The sequence below is a fragment of the Sus scrofa genome, chromosome 5, assembly GCF_000003025.6.
Source record: "Sus scrofa isolate TJ Tabasco breed Duroc chromosome 5, Sscrofa11.1, whole genome shotgun sequence".
Lineage (NCBI taxonomy): Eukaryota > Metazoa > Chordata > Mammalia > Artiodactyla > Suidae > Sus > Sus scrofa.
This window is the reverse complement of record NC_010447.5, coordinates 22821303-22846277: the sequence shown is the minus strand read 5'-3', so window position 1 is coordinate 22846277 and position 24975 is coordinate 22821303. Positions and strand designations below refer to the sequence as shown.

General features: G+C 46.7%; 1 protein-coding gene across 5 annotated transcripts in view; it reads right to left on the bottom strand.

The window, feature by feature from the left end:
• Positions 1-24975, bottom strand: part of KIF5A (kinesin family member 5A) — a 38360-nt gene that overhangs the window by 5699 nt on the left and 7686 nt on the right. For 2 of the 5 annotated variants that reach the window (XM_021091865.1, XM_021091860.1), the window contains exons 2-24: positions 14270-14357; positions 14102-14175; positions 13377-13481; positions 13078-13126; positions 12605-12660; positions 12300-12387; positions 11765-11889; positions 11173-11277; positions 10845-10993; positions 10375-10523; positions 9945-10120; positions 8267-8335; positions 7709-7915; positions 7263-7409; positions 5991-6179; positions 5521-5638; positions 5088-5152; positions 4870-4979; positions 4377-4478; positions 3821-3881; positions 3479-3550; positions 3205-3309; positions 2643-2663 (exon numbers count right to left, since the gene is read on the bottom strand). In XM_021091865.1, the coding sequence (XP_020947524.1) occupies positions 2643-2663; positions 3205-3309; positions 3479-3550; positions 3821-3881; positions 4377-4478; positions 4870-4979; positions 5088-5152; positions 5521-5638; positions 5991-6179; positions 7263-7409; positions 7709-7915; positions 8267-8335; positions 9945-10120; positions 10375-10523; positions 10845-10993; positions 11173-11277; positions 11765-11889; positions 12300-12387; positions 12605-12660; positions 13078-13126; positions 13377-13481; positions 14102-14175; positions 14270-14285 (2358 nt within the window). In that variant the 5' untranslated portion in view covers positions 14286-14357. The remainder of the gene's footprint in view (positions 1-2642; positions 2664-3204; positions 3310-3478; positions 3551-3820; positions 3882-4376; positions 4479-4869; positions 4980-5087; positions 5153-5520; positions 5639-5990; positions 6180-7262; positions 7410-7708; positions 7916-8266; positions 8336-9944; positions 10121-10374; positions 10524-10844; positions 10994-11172; positions 11278-11764; positions 11890-12299; positions 12388-12604; positions 12661-13077; positions 13127-13376; positions 13482-14101; positions 14176-14269; positions 14358-24975) is intronic. The other 3 variants (XM_021091864.1, XM_021091862.1, XM_021091861.1) reach the window with 2 other exon arrangements.

Below are 24975 nucleotides of genomic sequence, written 5' to 3'. Positions count from 1 at the left end.
TTTTTTTTTTTTGGTTTTGGTTTCTGCCTTTTCTAGGGCCGATCCCACAGCATATGGAGGTTCCCAGGCTAGGGGTCGAATCAGAGCTGTTGCTTCCAGCCTACGCCAGAGCCACAGCCACACAGGATCCGAGCCGAATCTGCGACCTACACCACAGCTCACGGCAACGCCGGATCCTTAACCCACTGAGCAAGGCCAGGGATCAAACCCACAACCTCATGGTTCCTAGTTGGATTCGTTAACCACTGAGCAGCGACAGGAACTCCTCTGTAGCCCAGAACTCTTGTGACAGTACCCTGTTCCAGTCTCTTCCGGGCCTCGACACCACCGACCCCCCAATATCTCACAGCTGGTGCCAGACAACAGCCCCAGGGAACATGGGGATGAGGTGCACCCCTCACCCAGAGATGGCTTTGTGGGCATGCACAGGGCGAGGCAGCAAGAGCACAGCAGCAGTTTGGAGGGTGGATATGGTGTTGAGCACGGGTTAGGTGCAGTGCAGAGCAGGAGCGGAAGCTAGAAGACAGGAGCCCCCCCACCCCTACACACATACACACGGCTGCCCCATAGGAAGGAAAGAAAATGTTTGAGGTCTCACAAACATTTGTGCTCATCACCTTCACATTCAAGGATTTTCTGGGCTCTCCCTCCCCCCCATTTAAATTAAGTTAGAGCACCGTAGCAACCACCTTGCAGCCAGAAAAGTCTTCCTAATCTTTTTACAAGGTTTCACCCAACCACTGGGGGCCCTGCAGATTGCAAAGGAGCCGGCCTTGGAAGACAGTAGGTAAATCAGTGCAGCAGGGAACACGGGGAGAAGTGTCCATTTAATTTTGGACAGTTTACAGATGATAAATAATGTTTTGGTGTGACAATAACTAGTTTAATTTGGAATAGGGCTATGGCCTTGGCTATTAAATGAGATTCTGTTAAATGAGCAGTTTCTCCATCTCTCATGTTTGCCTTTCTAGTCTCGTGTCTGCTGAGGTAGGAGATTAGGAGGGATCCTCTCTCCTACAGGTGAGCAGTTTTTGGTCTTGGACACTTAGAACAGAGGCAGGGGCTTCATGGGGGAAAAGGAAGCCCTTTTCTTTCTTTGTTTCTTTATTTGTTTCTTTCTTTCTTGGGATGCACTCACAGCGTATGAAAGTTCCCAAGCTAGGGATCGAACCAGAGCTGTAGCCACCAGCCTACACCACAGCCACAGCAACACGGGATCCAAACCAAGTCTGCCACCTACACCACAGCTCACGGCAACGCTGCATCCTTAACCCACTGAGCGAGGCCGGGGAGAAGACCCCCATCCTCATGGATCCTAGTCAGGTTCGTTGACTGCTGAGCCACGGTGGGAACTCCCCTAGCCTGTGATTTTCTGAAATGTGCCACAATGTGGATGAACCTGGAGGATATTATGCTAAGTGAAATGAACCGCTCACAGAAGGACAGGTCCCGGATGAGTCCATTTAGGTTAGATTCTTAGAGTAGTCAAAATTATGGAGACAGAAAGTAGAGTGGGGTGACCAGGGGCTGGAGGGAAGTGGGGGATGGGGGGGTTTTATTTCATGGGAAAGGAGTTTCAGTTCTACAAGATGAAAAGACTTGTGGAGCGGGGTGGTAGTAGAGGTTGGACAACATTATGAATGGATTTAATACCACTGAACAGTTCTCTGAAAATGATTAAAGGTGGTAAATCTTATTACATGTACTTTATCACAATTAAAAATTGAGGGAATTCCCATCATGGCTCAGTGGAAACAAATCCGACTAGTATCCATGAAGATGTAGGTTCAATCGCTGGCTTCACTTAGTGGGTTTGGGGAATCCCATGTGGCTGTGGCTGTGACGTACGCCAATAGCTGTAGCTCCAATTCAACCCCTAGCCCAGAACTTCCATATACCACGGGTGTAGCCCTAAAAAGCAAAAAAAAAAAAAAAAAAAAAAAAAAGAGGAAAAAAACAATATAATATGCATTTGGATAGAGATGAAAAATGAACACAGAGAAATTAAAAAGAATGGCAGAATTGATTATGTTTCTTCTCTTTCAACTTTTCTATAAACAGTGTTATCACACTGTTTTGTAATATGCAAAGAGGAAGAGATGATAGCAAAGCCCTCTGCAGGTCCAAATAAAAGAAACAGAAATTCCCTGGTGGCCTAGTGAGTTAAGGATCCAGCATTGTCACTGCTGTGGCATGGGTTCGATCCTTGGTCCCAGAACTTCTGCATGCCACAGATGTGGCCAAAAAAATAAATAAAATAAAATTAATAAATAAGCCCGGCAGAGGATTAGTGGCCCACAGTTCTGGGATTTTTTTTTTCCATTATTAAAAAAAGAAAAGGTGTACTAGGTATTTACTATACATGCTAGGCACCGCACTGGGAAGAAAAGATGTTTAAGCTCTAGTTTAATGAGCACATAAGTTTAAAAGGAATTTTAAGGTGGATTTGAAAGGAAGGGAATAAGTATAGATTAGGGTTTATTTTATGAATCAGTTAAAAGAGCCAGGTGACAGTCTGCTACATCTGTCCTCAAGGCTCAGCTATGTGGCACTAGCAAGGGTGCTTCTGCTCTGAATGCACCAAACATTTCCTGTCCTGACTCCTTTGGACTGCCTGCCCCTTCTACCTTCCCACCCCATACCTTTGAAACCCAGTCATCCACCTAGGGAACCGCAGCAGCAGGGAGGAGGACAGAGAGGCAGCAACTTAATACACTGGCGTTATCATTGGCCCTGACCAGGCTGGGCCACCTGGAGGATGTCAAGTAATTTCCCTGCATGCCTGCCCCAGGCCTAGGCAGCTGGAGACCCTGCCACCAGAGAAAGGCCGGCTTCCCTGGCTTCTTCTCGTCTCACTGCTCTTCACCTCTGGCTCATGTCTGACCAGCATCCCCCGTGTATGGTTACAGCCCCACGCCCCTGAAACCCCCATCAGTTTCAACCTCTCCTTCCAGCAACGTAGGCTTGGGAAAGTCCACTTTGAGCAGAGGCAGGTTGGGAGCTTCGAGAAGGGAAAACAGGCATAGAACAAAACAAGATAAAAGTGGAACCCAATCCGGTATAAAGAAGGGGTTAGTTGGAAAGGCAAAAGGGGGAATGTCAGGAAAGCATGCAAATAGATTTTCCGAAATCCAAGGGCCCCCAAGGATTTAGGCATCCTAGGCCTCAGGAGTTCTCTCCACCCCAGCCCCCTGGCCCCCTTACCTGTTTGTGAACCTTTGTAAGCTGTTCCAGGTTGTTCTCAAGAAAGGAAATCTTCTGTTTTTGGGAGTGAATCCCCCCACTGTCCTCGGGCTCCATTTCTGCACTCTGATGAGAGACAGGGGGGCAGGGGGAGGGAAGATGTGACTGTCCCAAGGCCAGTCCAGGTCCCATCCAGGCCAGGCCAAGCCAGCCCCACCAGAGGCCACAGGGGCTGGGGAAACCTGAGGACAGGAGGAGAATCGGGGGGCTGGAAAGACCCCGAGGTGGCACTCACTTTCTTGACTCGAGTCGTGACGTCTTGAACGAACAGCTTGCGAAGGTTGTGGAGGGTCTGGAGTTCCCGGGCCTGGAAAGAATGATAAAAAACAAATAAATCGGGGGCAGCCAAATACCAAGTCACCATTTCCCCTTGGAAATTACTGGAACCTTCAGTCTCTCTAGTCAAACGAGTCACCCATCCTTTAGGAAAAGGTGTGTCCTGATTATGCCACAGACTGACTTTACAGGAAGGCAGGTGGAATGTGATTAGAAAGAAATCAGGGAGGGGGAGATCTGAAGCCCCCACCCCACCCCCCACCCCCACCCTGTTAACTTGGCACAGAAGAGATCCACTCACAACTGTCTCCTCCAGACCCTTGAGGTCCTGTTTGGACTGCTCGTGTCGCTCGTACAGAAATCTGGAGGAAGAGGGAAACGGAAGCCTCCCTCAGGACCATGCTGCCTCCCTCTTCCATTTCTTTAATCTATATTTATTATTATTTATTACCCAAGTTACCCATGTTCATGGCGCGGAAGTTAGAAAAGAAAAAAGGGGTAAGCAAGATGAGTTCTGTAAAAAGCCCATGATTCTACCACTTACAGATCAAACCACCATGAACATGCTGGTGTCCATCTTTCCAGACTCTCTTCGATGCACGTGTATCCCATACACATGTTATGGGGTCAGAGCATTCATACTGCTGTAACCTGCTCTTTATACTTCATGGAACATCACCCACATCTTTCCATGTCAGCTGACATTGACCAGAGTCATTCCTGGAAGTCTCCCCACCCCCCCATTAAATTGGGTGGTCACCAAATTCACACCAGGATTGTGTCCTGTCTCTGCCTGATGTCTGAGTAGACGTCTGAGCCTGTGGGACCACAGATCTGCAGGCAGACCCGTCACTCACGTCAGCTCCTGGAGTTTGGTACTTTTCTCGTGTTCTTCATTCTTCAGCTTCTCATAGTCAGCCTGAAGCTTCTCCAGCTCTAACTGGAGCTTCTGATTTAGGCTGTGGAGGGCAAGGAGGTATCGGGAAGACCAAAAAGATGTCAGAGGGGGCCAAAGGGAAGCCTAGCTTCTTAAACACTTTCCTTCTTGTACATGTGGGTCCAGGTGAGGCTGACACATCTACCTTTGTATGTCAGAGACAGACTCAGGCCACTGCTTCCCTGACCATAGAGAGCCCTGAGCTATCTCATCAGAAGAGCCTTGCTGAGAGATACTAGCCCTTAACTCCTGTACGTCCTAGAGTTAGGCTGCAACATTGTGTCATTGTCAGGGAATGACACATGGAAGTTAAAGAACCAGATTCTCCTGCAAGAGGAAACATTTGAGGGGGCACAGCAAGGCTGGAGGACGAGGACAGGGTAGAGACTGGAGCCACCCTGGGGAACTCTTACTCTTTGAGCTCATCGATGGTCTTCTGCTTCTCATTGATCTCGTCCCGGAGCCGGGCCAGCTGCCGGTGATGGGCCTCCCGGTGGCTCTCCATCTGCAGCTCCAGGGCCTTCTGCGAACAACCCCACCTCAGGCTCAGAGTCAAACTCCCCGACCCCAGCTTGGTGAGGGCCAGCACAGCCCCACCAGGCCCCGTTGCCCCCAAGCCATCCCCACTTGCCTTCGCCTCATCTGCGTCCTGTGTGTCTGGCTCCTTGTCCTTCAGGGCCACTTCATTCACAGTCTCTGCAGGAAAGAGCTTACATCACACCTACCTCCTCCAGACAGAACTTCACAGTGTGACCAGCGCTCCAGGCAGAGCAGGGCACATCTACCCAGAATGAGCCCACGGGGATGTTCTTCCGGGTGAGGAGAGTCCAATTTCATACAGCAGGGACAGAGAACAATGGAGCGCTTGTGGTTCACACAAAAGGAGCAACATGCAAAAGCTTGCTAAATAAATAGCATGTGAGCAGAACTCCACGATTTCGGTCTAATGCGTGGGTGAGTGTGATTTCAGGTGGTTTCTTTGGATGTTTGTCACTGTCCCTCCCTGTCGCCTCTGCCATCTCAGGACCCAAGGTGGATGGGCTGGAGGTTTAAGAGGGGCTCACCCTGGGCCTGGAGCTTGGCCAGCTCGTCACTCAGGGAGTCATAGGACTCTTCCAGGTGCCGCTTCTTGAGCTCCACACTCTGCATGTATTCCGTGAGAGAGCGGATCTTGGCCTCGTGCTGGTGGGGTGAGGGATGGTGAGAGGAAGCAGTTGGATAAAGCAAAGGATCCAACTCCAGGCAGCATAGACTTGCATAAGCTCTAGCTCGCCTCCCTTCCTGCCACATCCTCCACGAGGATGCAGGATCGGGGGCCCTTCCTCTGGAGACCCTTTCTTTAGACCGTCTTGGCTCAGAGGGCAGCATCCCCCAGAGCCTTTGAGTCTCTAGCCGGACCCTCTCTGGCTTCTCCCAGCTCTTCTGTTGTTAACTTCAGTTGACCTTAGGCTCTTAACATAAATGTGGGTGCTACAACCACAGCATTGCCTGCACCTCCCATGGCACTCAAAGGCTCTCAACCTCCGGCACTCACCTGGGAGATAAGGAGCTGGCAGGATGAGAGCTCCCGCCCAGTCACTTCCATCTTGCGGTGACACTCGACCTGGAGGTTCTCTAGCTGCCGGCACCGTTTGACCACAGACTTGACTTCGGATTTGATTTTGCTGATATAGAGTCGGGCCACAGTGAACTCCTCCTCGATGGCCCCACTGATCTCCACTGGCTGTCGGGGAACAGGGGAGGGAAGAGGTGCCTCTTTGCTGCCAAGAAGCCTTTTATCCATTCTCTTTCTCTTGGCCTATCTCCGCACACACTTTCAGACTCAGGTGGGGCAGGTATGTTCCAAACAAATTTCAGCAACTCTCTATCAGCAGGCATTTCACACTAAGTCCTCTCTCCACTTAAAGATCCAATTCCAACTGTCACCTTCTTAAACGGCAATGGGAGGAGTTCCCGTCGTGGTGCAGTGGTTAACGAATCCAACTAGGAACCATGAGGTTGCGGGTTCGATCCCTGGCCTCGCTCAGTGGGTTAAGGATCTGGCATTGCCGTGAGCTGTGGTGTGGGTGGCAGACGCGGCTCGGATCCCGAGTTGCTGTGGCTGTGGTGTAGGCCGGCAGCTACAGCTCCCATTGGACCCCTAGCCTGGGAATCTCCATATGCTGCGGGTGTGGCCCTAGAAAAGACAAAAAAATAAAATAAAAATAAAGAGCAATGGGATATTCTTCTGTAGTCAGACTGATCCACTTCATCACCGATGTGGGTCATGGTCACTGACACAGATCTGTATATATCATTCTTAATTTTGTGCCCCCTTCTCTCAATTCTGCTATAAGCACATCTCCACTGCGTCTTTATTCAGCTATATGAATTTCAATTGGTATGTGTATTTCTTTTCTTTTTTTTTTTTTTTTTTTTCATTTTTGGCCACCCCAAGGCATGTGGAGTTTCCAGGCCAGCGATCAGATTCGAGCCTCAGTCTCAACCTAAGCCACAGCTGCAGCAATGCCAGATCTTTCACGCACTGTGCTGGGCTGGGAATCAAACCCTTGTCCCAGCGCTCCCAAGACACTGCCAATCCCATTGCACCACAGTGAGAGCTTGAGTATGTGTATTTAAAACATATATTTCAGTTGAGTCTATGCAAACTTCTGTCTTCCTGTATCTAGTTTGTGGCCATGATTCCTAGATCTTTGGCCCGCCCTTCCCAGTATCCCTGAGGGCCTGGATGGTCTCACCTGCATTTCCCACCAGAGCCCAGAACAAGAACAACCTGAACAAGGCTGCCGCCTCTTTCTCCACTCACCAGCTTAATCTCCCCGTTGCCCACGATGACGCTGAACTCACTCAGGTCCTTCATCAGCCCGTTCAGCACCTCAGCAATTCGTTTTCGTTGGTGTCCACTGACCTCCTGTAGCCGCTGCAATTCAGACTCCAGGGACAGCATGGTGGCCTGGAGACAGCCCCTCAGGTCATCTTATCGCCACCCTCCTGCTCCCCTCCCCAGCCAGGTGGAGGTTCCTCCCTTCATGCATGACCCTGACGGCTGCTACAAAGAGAACACAGGCCCTGCAGAAGGGTCCGGAAGAGAGAGGGGTCAGGAGGACAAACTGCAGGGACAGGGTGGGGGGAGTCCCACGACACTGAATGGCAGCTCAAGGGTGCAAATGCAGTGCTACCTCAAAGAAAGCAGAGGTCCCTTTGGACGTGGAGGATGTTCTGAAGCCAGGGAGCTCCTATCTGGCCACTCACCACCTTCTGAGACAGCTCATCCACCAGAAGCTGGTTCTGTTGGCTCTTCTCCTCCACCTCCTGGGACTTCTGGTCGTAGTTCATGGCCAGCTCCTCCAGTGCCTGCAGTACTTCCTTCACCTCATCCTTCGCAGCATCGTTCTCTGACTGCAGGTGGCTCAGCTCCCGCTGGACCTTCTCATTGTCTCCTCGAGTGGACACCAGCAGCTGCAAGGGAGGGGCGAGCCATGTGAGGGAGTCCACTGCCAGTGACCATTTTGATGGCCCCTTGGTCTGGGGCGGCTGAGCCCCCCCTTCCCCAGGTACAGCTCTAGGAGAGAGGCAAGGGCCAAAGCAAGAGTCAAGAGGACGTGGGCTTTTGGCTTCATAGAGACTGGGCAACAGAATGAAGCAGCAGCTAGACCCCATCATCTGTGCTTTAAGCAAAACCCTAATTAATGCCCAGATGTCTACAGTCTTGGGGGGTGACCACCCTCTAAGCAGAATGCCCCTTCTTCCATCTTATTGGGAAAAGACCCACAATCCTCTCCTCTCATGTCTTGCCCTCCTTCCCATTACCTCTTCTTGGTCCAGCATTTGCTGCTTGAGCTTCTCTATGAGTTGGCTCTGTTGGTTGATCTCATCATCCTGTTAGAGACAAGGGGAAAAGACGGAGTGAAGGGAAACTACTCTTTCCAGTTTAGACTTATGGGGTTGGGTAGAGGTCAGTTCTGATAAAACTCCAGCTACTTCAGGCTTTGACTTAGAAAACCCATATCCTAAAAGAAAGAGGTCTTTTTTTTTAGGGCTGCACCTGAGGCATATGAAGGTTCCCAGGCTAGGGGGTCCAATCAGAGCTACAACTGTCAGCCTACAGCACAACCACAGCAACGCAGGATCAGAGTTGCACCTGCAACCTACACCACAGCTCACGGCAATGCCAGATCCTTAACCCACTAAGCAAGGCCAGGGATCGAACCCGCAACCTCATGGTTCCCAGTTGGACTTGTTTCCACTGCACCACAAGAACTCTGGCTTTTTTTTTTTTTCCTTTAGTAGAGTTTTTTTCCTCAGCTTCTTTCCTTGACTCCTGCTCTCACTTTTTAATTCCTTTCCTCCTGGAAGTTGACACAACCTTGACAGTACACAGCAGAAGCCTTCAAATGTTCATATCTTTTAACTAAGAAATACCACTCCAGGAGTTCTTGTCATGGCGCAGCAGAAATGAATCTGACCAGGAACCATGAGGTTGCAGGTTCGATCCCTGGCCTCGCTCAGTGCGTTAAGAATCTGGTGATGTTGTGAGCTGTGGCGTAGGCCGGCAGCTGTAGCTCCAATTCAACCCCTAGCCTGGGAAACTCCATATGCCATGGGTGCCACCCTAAAAAGAAAATAAATAAATAAATAAATAAATAAATAAATAAATAAATAAATACCACTCTAGCACTTTGTTCTAATCAAACCATTCAAAAGCAAAACCTTATGCACAAGAAACAAAGACAGTCATTTTAGGGCTATTTATAGTAGCAAAAACAAATGAATCAACAAAACCAAAAAAAAAAAAAAAAAAAAAACCTAGAAGGCCTATAATAAATAAATGATTAAATACATTTTGATAAATGGACTATTAGGCAGACATTTTGAAATTCTTTTGTGAAGATTTGTTAACAGAGTAAGAAATTGCTCATTATGGAGTTCCCTTGTGGGGAGTCCCCATCGTGGCTCAGCGGCAATGAACCCACCGCTGTGGCTGTGGTGTAGGCCAGCAGCTGCAGCTCCAATTTGACCCCTAGCCTGGGAACATTCCTATACCGCCCGTGCAGCCCTAAAGAGCAGAAGAAAAAAAAAAAAGAAGGAGAAGTAGCAGAGTTCCTTTGTGGCACAATGTGCTAAGGATCCAGCATGGTCACTGCTGTGGTGCGTGTTCAATCCCTGGCCCAGGAACTTCCACATGCCACAGGTGCAGCCAAGAAAAAGCAGAAGAAATCATTCATTATATCATGCAGAATGAAAAAAAAAAAAATCATCAGATGCAAAGTTACACATATAGTAAAAATCTCAATTGTGCAGCTTTATTTCTGAATGGTGGAAGGATGGATGATTTAAATATTCTTCTACATATTTTTATTTATCTTCCACATTTTCAATAATGAAAGTCATCCCTTCTAAAATCAGAAAAAGGCAGTATCAGCCAATTCTCTAATCCCTCACTTGCCAATTCTCTAATCCCCTCTGTGCCCTGCCCGACGGCCCTCACCTTGTCATCCAGCTGCTTGTAGAGGCGGCGGATCTCTTCCTCGTACTTCTGCCGCTCCTCAGGGGCGATGCGCACCACGATGGATGAGTTGTCGTTCACGGGGGTCTCCTCACAGAGCTCAGCGCCCAGCGCGGCATCCTCCCCAGCCAAGCGCTCCGTCTCAGGCACGTTCTCTCCTGGCAAAGGGGCAGAGCAAGGTGAGGGCTGGGACAGAGGAAAGCTGCATCTGCCGGTCCTTCCTCCCTTACTGCTCAACCCCAGACCTCCAGGCTGCCACCTCTCCTGCCAAGTGGACCATCAACCTTTTGGGGGATGAGGGATAAAGGCAGTGAGCCTCCTCCCCCTTTCTCTCATGACCTTCCTACTGCAGCCCTCCTTGGAGATTGCAGGAACCCTGTGTGGCTCCCTGTGCCCACGGGACCTCTCTAACCATTGCGCCACCGGCTCAGCTCAGCCTCCAGCTTTGCAATCGTCTCTTTCTGAGCCTTTGTCTTCTCCTTCTCCTTCTCATATTTCTTCTTCCACTGCTCGGCGGTCAACTCCAGGTTCACTGAAGCAGTGTTCTTAATGGTCTTTGCCCTGGAGAGGAGAACAAAAAGATGAGACCTTCATTAAGGCTGGCAAGACCCGGAGTTCCCATCGTGGCTCAGTGGTTAATGGATCTGACTAGCATCCATGAGGATGCAGATTCGATCCCTGTCCTTGCTCGGTGGGTTAAGGATCCAGCATTGTGGTGAGCTGCGGCACAGGCCAGCAGCTACAGCTTCAATTCAGCCCCTAGCCTGGGAACCCCCATTTGCCTCGGGTGCAGCCCTAAAAAGCAAAAAAAAAAAGGCTGCTGAGATCCCGAAGAGGGAACAGCAGGGGCCAGAGCAGAGAGTAGGGAACCCTGCCACTGACCGCTGCCCGAACATCAGGGTGGACTTGGTCTCCGCATCGTTGTAGCTGGACGGTGAGCAGCAGATGAACATAGTTGTACGGCAGTTTCCTCCCAAGGAGTCCTGGAGAATTCGTGTCATTTTGCTGTCGCGATATGGAACGTAGCTTTTCTGGGGAGAAGAGGAAGCCATGAATCAGAAAAATAAATTCAACAAGGTCATCAGAAAGGATGGTAGTGCTAACTAGGGATGGAGCAATCCAAGCATCGGGCATGATGAAGTGGGGACCCAAGGAGAAGGCAGAGGATGGGGTGGAGCTTGAGGGGTGAGGCCCCCAAAGGAGCACTCACAGTGCCCTCCGCCAGTGCCGAGATCACATTCCCCAGGGCTGACAGCGATTTGTTGATATTCTTGGCCTCGTCCAGCACGGCTCCCTCAGCTCCAGTCTTGCTGACCTACCAGGGCACAGAAGGGGTGAGTGTGCCATGAGCATCAGCAGAGGGAGGGGGTTCTCAGCACCTCTTCTTGGCGGGGGGCTCAGTCCAAAGAGAGGAGGGGATATGGAAACGATCCTGCCAGGGGCCACTCCCTCACCCACATATTATATGATTTGATTCCATTTACATGAAATGTCCAGAAAAGACAAATCCAGAATCAGAAAGTAGATTCATGGCGGCCAGGGGATTGGAGGGGGAAAAATAGGGCATCCCCTATTGTTAACAGGGGATGAAAACATTCCTGAATTAGTGATGGTGGTTGCACAACCATGCAAACATACCAAAACCACTGAATTGTACATGGAATTGTACATATAATGTAAAAATGGTGAACTTTATGGCATGTGAATTCTATGTCAATAAGAAAGTGATTTTGATCCAAAAAAAAAGGCCAACCCCCAAGGCTTCCTTCCCTGCCCCACCCCACCGCCACAGGACCCTCAACCTTCTCGCTCCCTGCCAGGTCCACGAGATACAGCTTCCCGCTGAGCTTCTGCTCAGTCTCCATATTCTCCTGCTTGATGTTGATGAGGAAGATGCTATGGCTTCGAGAGCTGTGTTCATTCATGTCTGTAGGAGGGAGGGCGGAATAGTCCCTGTATCAACCTTTGCGGAACTGAAGCCCTCAGCCCCCCCTGCCCTGCTTCCACTGACCACCGCCCCCACCCACTGAGAGAGAGGGTATCCGCCAGGACTAGCTCAGACCCTACGTCTCTCAGGCAGCAGATAAGCATCCCTCCTCCTCTGGAGGACAGTCTACCTTTGCTCTTTTTTTTTGGCCACGCCTGCAGCATATGAAAGTTCCCAGGCTGGGGATCGAACTTGCACCTCTGCAGTGACCGGAGCCGCTGCTGTCGGATTCTTCACCCACTGCACCACAACAGGAACTCCCCCTTTCTTGTTTTTGAGGCCCTCATCCCCAGAAGGCACAGAGGAGAGGCAGGCCCCCAAATTCAAGAGCCCCTTATATCCCCACTCACTAGTGACAGCCACATGACGATTTGATTTCCCTTCATCAATCACATCTAAAATCTCCTCTGGGCTGGACACAAAGCGTTCGGTACAACCCTGCAGGGGGCAAATGGACAGTGACCCATGAACTTTGATCTGCAAATTAAACTACCTGCACAGTGTAATGACCTTGCAAGACAGGATCTTTTCCCAGGCCACAGACTTTCCCTAGCCCCTTGGCATGTCTTACCCCTCCAGGATATCCACCCTCCAACTTCTGGGTCGCTGGTTTACCCTCCTCTTATACCCACACTCTCAACACACAAGCTCTCACCTTGACAAACGGCACCCGGTTCTTGTCCTCGTGCACAGACAGATTTGTCTTGGTCACTGAATCAAGACAATACAAGGTGAGCAAGGCTGGCACTTCCACCCCCCACCTCCCCAATCCCTGGGACCTGCAGTCTGCTCAGATGGTGGATTCTTCTATGTGCAAAAGGAGGACTCCCCTGTGAAGCCTAAACTCCTTGTACATGCTGAAGACGGTTTCTCCTCCCCCAGGATTCCAGCCCCAGGGCTCCACCTAGTCTCAGGTTGTTTATATGTGGGCCTGAGCATCTAAGCTCAGCTTCTGATTCTTTCAGTTTTTGGAAATCCTTGGTGAGTGGAGGCCTGGGACATAAATACAAGCGTGTCTGCCCTTGTAGGCCTGCTGCATTGCTCACCCAACAGTACCTAAGCCCAAGGGCCCAAGAACACTGTGATCTTTCTCTTCCCTGCCCTCCACACTCCCACCTGCCCACTCACCATCCAGAAGGTCACGAATTTTGTCCAGGTAAATCTCAAAGTAAGACACCTGGTTAGGGAAAAAGGAGGAGTATGAACTGAAGAGGGACTATCTTGAATCTGATAAGGGGTCTCAGGCTAATGTGACTTGATCGAATAATGGTTCTGGGAGGGAAAGGGCAGAAGAGACTCTGTTGGCAGAGAACTTAGGTAACTAGCGGGGAGAATAAGTTGGGGCACCCCAGATCTCGGTGGGTGCATCCGAGATCCTCCCCTCCCAGTCCCATTAAGTGGATGCCCAGTGATCACGCCCTGATCACCTTGATGTGGAACTCAAGGTTCTCGTCCATGGAGTAGATGTGGTTGAAGATGTCTCGGGCAATTCGAGGAATGATCCCCATCAGCTGGGGGTCATGCAGCTTTCCCTGGGGAGGAAGGGTATTCCAGAATGAGGCTGCGGCTCAGGAAGAATCAGACAGCTCAAGCATGCAGATGAACACAGACGTAATAGATGTTAAGAAGACCATCCTAACTCAGCGGACGGTCACCCCGCTGAGGTGACGGAGGACGGAGGAGGGAACGGAGCAGCCCTTTGGACTTTTTTCCTTTCTTTTCTTTCTTTCTTTTTTTTTGGGGGGGGGCGCATCTGCAGCATATGGAAGTTCACAGGCTAGGGGTAGAATTGGAGCCTGCAGAAGCCGGCCTGCGCTACAGCTCAAGGAATCCTGGATCCTTAACCCACTGAGTGAGGACAGTGATCGAACCCACCTCCTCGTGGATACTAGTCAGGTTCGTAACCCACTGAGCCACAGCAGGAACACCCCCTTTGGACTTCCATTGCTGCTGCTTTTCCATGTGAAAAGAAAAAGACTGGAGTAGTGAAAAGGAGGGTGAACTGCAGAAGGCTGAAGGGCTTCTCTTAAACTTCCACTATAATGTTGCCGTACCAGGCAACCCTCGATTCCTAGATCTTCCCCCACTGACATTCCTTGGCCTCCTGTTAACAGTCCCAGCTCCTCACTGCCATACACGTCAGAACCCTCACCTCCATAGTATGTGTTTTCCCTGAGGATGTCTGTCCATAAGCAAAAATGGTGCCATTGTAGCCAGCAAGGACATCTGGAAGAGATGGCAGAGAAAGAGCAGTGGTAGAGAGAAGTGGGGTAGGGAATGGGGAGCCTAAAAAAATACATTCTAAAAATACACCCCTTACCTTTGACAATCTGCATGGCACATGCATGATAAACTTGCTCCTGAGTCGTGTTTGGGGGGAACACACGGTCAAAGACATACGGCTTCCCCTGGAGTGGAAACAGAGGATGGCAGACATGAGCAGGCACATGTGAAGGAGCAGACATACCTGAGAAGGCACCCCTTCTCAAGCCTCTGTATGCATGGGTGATTATGGGGAAGTAAAATTTAGGTTACTTTTTTTTTTTTTTGTCTTTTTAGCTATTTCTTGGGCCGCTCCCGCGGCATATGGAGGTTCCCAGGCTAGGGGTTGAATCGGAGCTGTAGCCACTGGCCTACGCCAGAGCCACGTCAACGTGGGATCCGAGCCTCGTCTGCAACTTACACCACAGCTCGTGGCAACGCCGGATCGTTAACCCACATGAGCAAGGGCAGGGATCGAACCCGCAACCTCATGGTTCCTAGTCAGATTCGTTAACCACTGCGCCAAGACGGGAACTTTGGAGAAGTAAAATTTAGGACCGACACCAGGAGGTGTGTCCATGGGGTAGAGTGTCGCTGAGAAGTGTCATGGTGAGACTGCATGAGGGGATCTCAATCTTGGTGTGATGATTTAACACTCACCATCCCAGACACCCTTCCTGGAGAGCTAAACAGGCAAAAACAATAAGGCCATAGGCTGTGGAGAGCGAAGAGCAATTTATTAACATTAAAATTTTACTGCGAAGTTAAAAAAAATCTTCCTCAAGGGAGTTCCCGTCGTGGCGCAGTGGTTAACAAATCCGACTAGGAACCATGAGGTTGCGGGTTCGGTCCCTGGCCTTGCTCAGTGGGTTAACGATCCGGCGTTGTGGTGAGCTGTGGTGTAGGTTGCAGACACGGCTTGGATCCCGAGTTGCTGTGGCTCTGGCGTAGGCCAGCGGCTACAGCTCCGATTCAACCCCTAGCCTGGGAACCTCCATATGCCGCGGGAGCGGCCCAAGAAATAGCAAAAAACAAACAAACAAACAAAAAAAAACCACTTCCTCAATAGATCCATATGTCCTAATATAGAAAGATCTTCAAGATGTATTAAGTGAGGGAGTTCCCTGGTGGCCTAGTGATTAAGGATTCGCTATTGTCACTGCAGTGGCATGAGTTCAATCCCTGACCCTGGAACTTTTGCATGCCGCAGAGGCAGCCAAAAAAACTTCTAAAAAATCTGACTTATGATAAACATCTACCTGGAATACTTATCTGGTCTCTCTTTGATGAAAGACTCTGAAGCCCCCCAAAACAGAATTCACAAAGAGAAAGAAGTTGTGAAGCTACTTCCACAGGGAAGGGAGTACTGTAAACTGATAGAGCCTTTCCAGAAGACAATTCTACTAAATATTTAAGCATCCATACCAGTCATACTCTGCCGCAGCAGTTCCTGTGCTAGGAATTCACTTTACAACACTTACTTAAGCACTTGAAGATGTGTGTAGAAGGATGTTCACTGCAATAGTTTCTATTAAAGAAAAACTGGAAACAATTCAAACATCCATCAAGATGTTGGTTACGATACCTCCACAATCTACCTCCATTACAGAGCGAGGCTGCTTTACATATATTGACATGTCCAAGATCAATTATGTGAAGAAACAATGTGTATAGTGTGATTATATATTTTTCATAAGCATACTGGTAGACTAGACTTAGCAAAAAAACATGGAAGACTTTGTACAGATCCGTTAATGCTGGTTATCCCTCGATAGCAGAATGACAGGAACTTATATTTACTACATTTTTTTCTGTGCTATGTAAATGTTTTACAATGACAACATATTGCTTTTAAATTAAAAAATAAAATAGTATAGATGATGTTATAGAATAATGCATAATGACACAATAAGGAATGCACAAAATAATTTTAAGAAAAAGGTGGTTTTTTGAAATAGTATGCAGTGTAAAAACACACCAAAAAGTCTATAAAGGATTATTCTGGGAGTTCCCATCGTGGCGCAGTGGTTAACGAATCCGACTAGGAACCACGATGTTGCAGGTCCCATCCCTGCCCTTGCTCAGTGGGTTAAGGATCCAGCGTTGCCGTGAGCTGTGGTGTAGGTCGCAGATGCGGCTCGGATCCCGAATTGCTGTGGCTCTGGCGTAGGCCAGCGGCTACAGCTCCGATTAGACCCCTATCCTGGGAACCTCCCATATGCTTCGGGAGCGGCCCAAGAAATGGCAAAAAGCAAAAAAAAAAAAAAAAAAAAAGGAGTTCCCGTCATAGCTTAGTGGTTAACGAATCCGACTAGGAACCATGAGGTTGCAGGTTCGATCCCTGGCCTTGTTCAGTGGGTTACGGATCTGGCATTGACGTGAGCTGTGGTGTAGGTTGCAGACGCGGCTTGGATCTGGTGTTGCTGTGGCTGTGGCATAGGCTGGTGGCTACAGCTCCTATTAAACCCCTATCTTGGGAACCTCCATATGCCGCTGGTGCGGCCCTAGAAAAAAAGACAAAAAAAAAAAAAAGGATTATTCCAATTTTTTAGGATTATTCCATTTCTGTAAAAAATTATATATATGTACACACATTTTACAGAAAAACATGTTAATAGTGGTTACTGTTGGACAGTGGGATTTTAGGAGACTGCTTTGTTATTTTTGTTCTTTTTGATTTAGATTTAAAACTATTCTAAAATGGTCCACAAATAACAAATGCTGGGGGGTGTATGGAGAAAAAGGAACCCTCCTGCACAGCTGATGGGAATGTAAGCTGGTACAACCACTATGGAGAACAGTATGGAGGTACCTTAGAAAACTACCATATGACCCAGCAATCTCACTCTTGGGCATATAACCGGACAAAACTTTCCTTGAAAAAGACACATGCACCCACATGTTCACTGCAGCACTATTCACGACAGCCAAGACATGGAAACAAACTAAATGTCCATCAACAGATGAATGGATTAAGAAGATGTGGCATATATACACAATGGAATTCTACTCATCCATAAAAAAGAACAAAGTAATGCCATTTGCAGCAACATGAATGGAATTAGAGACTCTCATACTAAGTGAAGTAAGTCAGAAAGAGAAAGACAAATACCATATGATATCACTTATATCTGGAATCTAATATATGAAACCTTCCCACAGAAAAGAAAATCATGGACATGGAGAACAGACTTGGGGTTGCCAAGGGGGAGGGGGAGGGAGTGGGATGGATTGGGAATTTGGGGTTAATAGATGGAAACTATTGCCTTTGGAATGGATAAGCAACGCAATTCTGCTGTATAGCACTGGGAACTATGTCTAGTCACTTATGATGGAGCATGATAATGTGAGAAAAAAGAATATATACATGTATGTGTAACTGGGTCACCTTGCTGTGCAGTAGAAAATTGACAGAACACTGTAAACCAGCTATAATGGAAAAAATAAAAATCATTATAAAAAATAAAACTATTCTAAAATGAAATTATTTTTAAATAAGAAAAATTTGTTTTAAAAACAAAGATACTAATATTCTGACTACATAAAGAACTCTCATAATTTAATAACAAAAAGACAAATCTAACCAGAAAAATATGGACACAAGTTAGGTACTAACAATAGAAGAACTAAATATGTTCAATGAACATAAAGATGTTCAACATTTTTTTTTTTTTGTCTTTTTGCCTTTTCTAGGGCCGCTCCCAAAGCATATGTAGGTTCCCAGGCTAGGGGTCTAATCGGAGCTGTAGCCGCTGGCCTACGCCAGAGCCACAGCAACACGGGATCCAAGCCGCGTCTGCAACCTACACCACAGCTCACGGCAACGCCGGATCCTTAACCCACTGAGCAAGGCCAGGGATGGAACCCGCAACCTCGTGGTTCTTAGTCGGATTCATTAACCACTGAGCCATGATGGGAACTCCAATGTTCAACATTTTTTAGGACAAAAGTGGTAACATCATTTTTCACCTATCAAACTGGAAAGCAAAAACTTAGCTGTAATACCCAGTGTAGATGAGGGTTCAAGGAGGTATTAATTTCCTTGAAATGAGCACCCTCATTCTTTTCTGGTAGGTCAGTACATCCATACTTTTAAGAAGGCAATTCCGAAATACATGATCGAAAGCCCTGAATTGTACATATCCTTTGATCCAGATATTCTACTCAAGAATGCCTATTACAGAAATATTTGTAGCAAATATTTAGCTACCAGAATGTTTGTTATCAATACTGCTTATAATAATGAGAAATTGAAAACAACTGAAAGGAGTTATATTTAGGAGAACAGTTATATAAGGAATTGATTAAACTATGGCATGTACATATATTTTTTTCTTTTTTTTTTCTTTTTTAGGGCCGCACCTACGGCATAAGTTCCCAGGCTAGGGGTTGAATCAGAGCTGCAGCTGCTGGCCTACGCCACAGCCACAACAACATCAGATCTGAGCTGCATCTGCAACCTACGTGGTAGCTCACAGCAACGATGAATCCTTAACCCACTGAGCAAGGCCAGGGATCAAAGCTGCATCCTCATGGATGCTAATCAGGTTCTTACTGCTAAGCCACAATGGGAACTCTGATATATTTTATTCTTTACTGCTATTTAAAATGATGTTATAATAGAACACCAATAAATCTTAAAAGTGTGTCAAGTGAAAAAATCTCAAACTCAAAGAGCACATATTGTATTATTCCCTTTATATAAAGTTTAGGAATAAACAACACTTATTTGCAGTGATAGAAGTCAAAGTAGCAGTTGCCTCAGGGGTGATACTGACAGTAAGGGGGCAAAAGGGAACTTTCAGAGACAATAATAATGCCCTTGGATTTCCCGACGTGGTGCGGTGGGTTAAGAATCCAACTGCAGTGGCTTGGGTGGCTGCAGAGGTGTAAATTCAATCCCCAGCCTGGCGCAGCAGGTTAAAGGGTCGGGTGTTGCTACAGCTGCAGCGAAGGTTGCAGCTGCGGCTGGGATTCAGTCCCTGGCCCAGGAACTTCCATATGCCATGGGTGCAGCCATAAAAAAAATTAAAAGAAAAATGCTCTCGATCTCAATCTGGGTAGTGGTCACATGGGTGTTAAAATGTTTAAAAATTCATCCAGCTGTTTGCATAAGATTTGTGCACTCACTGTATGTAAATCATACCTCAGTAAGTGCTATCATAAAATATATCATAAAATGATACGATAATGGCTCTTAAAATATGAATTATGCACAACTTTATTGTTAATAAGAAAAATGAATATTAAGACCATGAAATATCATTTTAACATTTCAAAGTGGCCAAAATAAAATAGTTTGACAATGCATTGCATTGGCTGGGCCCTTAAATATGGATAAGGTCATTCAATTGTTTGTAATAGCAAGTGATTAGAACAACCCTAAATATCCATATCCATCAATAAGGTCTGGCTAAATAAATGATGGCATATCCCTACAACAAATTATACAGTCGTTAAAAAGAATGAGATAGACTTTTTTTTAATCTTTTGTCTTTTTTAGGGCTGCATTTGAGGCATATAGAGGTTCCTAGGCTAGGGGTCTAATCGGAGCTACAGCCGCAGGCCTACATCACAGCCACAGCAACACCAGCTCCTAGCCGCGTCTACGACCTACAGCACAGCTCACGGCAACACTGGATCTTCATGCACCACAATGGGAACTCCCATGATATAGAAGGATCTCCAAGGCATATTGTTAAGTAAGAAAAAGCAAGTCACAGAACAGTATTACAGTATGCTAACATTTGTGTTAAAAAAAGTATATGCATATATACTTTTATGCATATATACATAAAGTATATGTATATATGTATTTGCTTGTAAATATATGATATTCTTTTAGAAGGATACATTAAGAAACTGGTAGTAAGGCAGTTTTCATTTTTTTATTTATTTTTGTTTTTTTTTTTAGGGACACATCTGCAGCATATGGAAGTTCCCAGACCAGGGGCTGGGTCGAATTGGAGCTACAGCTGCCCGCTGGCCTATGCCACAGCCACAGCAATTTAGGATCCAAGCCAGGTCTCTGACCCACACCACAGCTCACCGCAATGTCAGATCCTTAACCAACTGAGCGAGGCTAAGGATCAAACCTGCATCCTCATGGATACTAGTTGGTTTCTTAACCCACTGGAGCCACAACGGGAACTCCTCTTTTTTTGAATTTTAATTTTTTTATGGCCATGCCCACAGTATGTGCAAATTCCAGGGCCAGGGACTGAATCCGAGCTGCAGCTGCAAAATACACCACAGCTGCAGCAATGCCAGATCCTTTAACTCGTGCCTCTGCAGTGACTGGAGCCACTGTATTGACTCTTAACTCACTGCATCACAGTTCGGGAGTTCGAGTTGTGGCCTGGCGGAAACAAATCCGACTAGGAACCATGAGGTTGGGGTTTGATCCCTGGCCTTAATCAGTGGGTTAAGGATCTGCCGTTGCCATGAGCTGTGGGGTAGGGTTGCAAGTGTAGCTCGGATCTGGCATTGCTGTGGCTCTGGCGTAGATTGTCGGCTACAGCTCCGATTAGACCCCTAGCCTGGGAACCTCCATATGCCATAGGTTCAGCCCTAAAAAGACAAAAAGACAGAAAAAAAAAAAAAAAAAAGACTCGACCCACTGCACCACAGGGTGAACTCCAAGGCTGCCTTCTGAAAGGGGAACTGGGTGGCTAGGAACGAGGAGTAGGAAGGAGGATTACTTTTCATTGTATATCTTTTTATATCATTTGAATTTTGTCACATGCATGTAAGACATTCAAAAATTAAGCACTTTTTTAAAGAAATAAAATTATGTAGGAGTTTCTGCTGTGGTGTAGTGGGTTAAGAATCCAGCAGTTCGCGTCGCTGTTGGAGGCATAGGTTCAATTCCTGGATGGAAAACTTCCATATGCTGCAAGTGCAGTCATTAAAAAAAATAATTATGGCAAAAAGACAAGAAAAAAAATTATGAAGGAATTCCCATTGTGGGGCAGTGGAAATGAATTTGACTAGGGACCACGGGCTTGCAGGTTCGAGCCTCAGCCTCAATCAGTGGGTTAAGGATCTGGTATTGCAATGAGTTGTGGTAAAGGTCGAAAACATGGCTCTGACCCTGCATTGTTGTGGCTGTGGTGTAGACTGGCAGCTGTAGCTCTGATTCGACCCCTAGCCTGGGAACCTCCATAAGCCACAAGTGCAGCCCTAAAAAGAAAAAAAAAATTATGTAAAATATTTAATGATGGTGAAATAGTCATGATATTTTGTTAGTGAAAAAAATTAGATAACAAATAATATAGAGTTTATGATATACTTTTATTAAAATTACTGTATGTATATATGCAATTAAAAACCACTGGAGGGAGTTCCCATTGCATCTCAACAGAAATGAACCCGACTGGTATCCATGAAGATATGGGTTTGATCCCTGGCCTCGCTCAGTGGGTTAAGGATCCAGCATTGCCGTGAGCCGTGGTGTAGTTTACAGACACAGCTTGGATCTGGCATTGTTGTGGCTGTGGCTGTGGCTGGCAACTGTAGCTCCGATTCTACCCCTAGCCTGGGAACTTCCTTACGCCACAGGTGCAGCCCTAAAAAGTCAAAAACAACAACAACAACAAAAAACCAACAACGCCCACTGTGAACAAATACATCAAATTGTTAACAATTTTGGAGAGGTGGGATTTTGAGTGATTTTTAGTTTCTTCTATGTGCTTTTCTGTTTTTAACTTTACCAGCAATTAAAGTTATTATTGTTGTAATCAGATTATGTTTAGCATTATTGAAGAAAAAAACGTACCTTGATTCTTTTTTAAGGTTAGAGTGAGTTTATGAATTATTCATAGGACTTTAGTGATTTTTTATTTTTTATTTATTTATTTATTTATTTTTGTCTTTCTAGGTCTGTACCCTCGGCATATGGAGGTTCCCAGGCTAGGGGTCTAATCGGAGCTGTAGCTGCTGGCCTATACCAGAGCCACAGCAACGCCAGATCTGAGCTGTGTCTGCAATCTACACCACGGCTCACAGCAACACCAGATCCTTAACCCACTGAGTGAGGCCAAGGACCAAACCCACAACCTCATGGTTCCTAGTCAGATTCATTTCCCCTGTGCCACAATGGGAACTCCAGGACTTTTGTGACTTTTTCACCCTTTTTATTTATACAGTTCATATTACACTTCATTACAAAGAATAAAATTTTTTAATTTTTATTTTGTTCTCTTCTGATAGAAATCTTAACTTTACTCACTCTCCTATCCTTCAATATTTCCACTTGGCGCAAAGGTGCTAAGGTCAGAGGGGGAAAGAACCATCTGCTGTGATAGTGTTAGAGCTTGAAGGGACCTCAGAGGTTGTCCTGTCCTTTGCTATTCTGAGGGTGGTCCCTGAAGTAAAAGGGATTTCACCTGGGGGCCTGTGAGAAATGCAGAATCTCAGACCTAACCCAGACATCCTGAAGCAGAAGTTGCAGCTTCGCCAAATCACAAGGTGATTCACATGCACTTACAAGTTTGAGAATCACTGCTCTGCTCTGTTATCCTCCTTCACAAATCATGGAAGTGATTTGTGAATCAACAAGGAGCCAGCAGAGAGCTGATACTAGAAATCGGATCTCCTAACAGTCTTGTCAAGTGCATATTCTGAAATGCCAAAATACAAAGACTAAAATTCTTATTTCATAGAATAAAATCATACATTGTAACAATAAACAGATTTAATTTTTTTTAATTTTTTATTTTTTGCTTTTTAGGGCCAAAGGTGCAGCACACTCTAAAGGCCTACACCACAGCTCACAGCAGCACCAGATCTTTAACCCACTGAACAAGGCCAGGGATCAAATCTGAGTCCTCATGGATAACAGTCAGGTTTGCTACTGCTGAGCCACAACAGGAACTCCGAAATAATAAACAGACTTAAAGTGGCCTTGGTGCCTCTTCCTCCCAGTGGTAAGACCTTTCTTCCATCTTGTTTTTATTTTATTTACTTATTTATTTTTGCTTTTTAGGGCCACATCCACAGTATATGGAGGTTCCTAGGCTAGGGGTCCAATTGGAGCTACAGCTGCCAGCCTACACCACAGCCACAGCAACACAGGATCCAAGCCACCTCCACGAACTACTCCACAGCTCATGGTAACGAGAGATTTTTAACCACTGAGCAAGGCCAGGGATCAAACCCGCAACCTCGTGGTTCCTAGTCAGATTCGTTTCCACTGCACCACAATGGGAACTCCTGTTTTTATTTTATTTTTTAATTGAAATTTGTTTCTTGAATTGTAATCTAACTCAGTATTTCTCCCAGCCAGTGGTGGCCAAGAAACAGAAACAAATGAAACATGTCCATCTCAGGCCAGTGACTCTCACCTCTTCTCCAACAATGATGTCTACCCATGCTTCTTGAAGCCGGGCATGCAGCCAAAGGGGATTAAATATAACTCTTGAGCCAACCTTGCCCCTCCCTTCTTCCCTTCTGGGAATCTGGGGATAGACTCTCTCTCTTTAATACTCCCAGTTACAGGATTCCAGAGAGTGCTCTGGAGGCATTAAAATGGAGGGCGCTCTCCAAGTGCTGAAGGCAATTATTGCCTGAGGAACCCCTTTTCCTCAGCCTAGGCTGGGAGGAAAGAAGAGACCAGAGAGGGAGGAAGGGTAATGTTCTCAGTACCATGAGGATAAAAAACATCCAAGAGCTAAAAATGGGTGCACTTAGTAATCTTGTGAGCGGAGGAAGCCATAGGCATAATTCTAGGGTTCTGGGAAGGCTTGCTACCACCTCCCTTCTCTGGATTGAGCCCTTAAATTTCAAATCCAGTTCATTTCTTTTTGCTAAGATTTTTCTATCTGTTCAAGGAGAAATGTCTTTTAATTTTCTATTGATTATATTGAAGATGAATGCATGGGTCAGATCTTTTCACGAGAAAAACTAGACCCATGGTTTTCCACTTTTTTTGCCTCTCAACTACTCACAGGGGAAACATCACGATTATTTACATCTCTCATGACACATAATTACTCTGAGTCAGACTGTAGTATGTTGTGGGGGATTTCTTATCAGAATCTGGGGAAGTGTATGTACAGTTAGCAAAAGCCATTTGGGGGGGGTGCACCCACGGCATGTGGAAGTTCCCAGGCCAGGGATTGAATCTAAGTCACAGCTGCAACCTAAACCACAGCTGAGGCAGCACTGGATCTTTAACCCAAATGTGCTGGGCCAGGGATCCAACTGGCACCACCACAGCGACAGTGCTGGATCCTTAACCCCCACAGTGGGAACTCCAGCAAAAGCCATTTCTGATGTCCCCTCCCAGGACTCTTCCCAGGCCACTCTACAGCCTGGATCACCATGCAGACCAAGAGTTTCCTGAAGGCAGGGATTCTCTCTAAATCCCAACATCGAGCACAGTCCCTGGCCCACAGGATGCTCTTCATAAATATTTGTTGAATAAACACAGTTATTGATGGAAGAAGGGAGCAAGAAGATCCTAGGGACCTGGATGTTTGGATGAAACAACCGGTAAAGGGGAAAATGTTAACCACTTCCCAGTTGTGTCAAAGGCTAGCTTGCAGGGAGAAGGCATATATAAAACAATATCATCTAACTCTTATCAGGAGTTTATTATTATGCCTGTCATTGTGCTAAGCAGTTTATACACGTCATCTCATTTAATGCTCATAGCAATCCTAGGAGGTAGGTACTGTGATTACTACATTTTATAGATGTGAAAACAGGTTCAGAGAGGTAAGGCAGCTTTCGCCGTCACACAGCTGAGAAATAGCAGAGCAA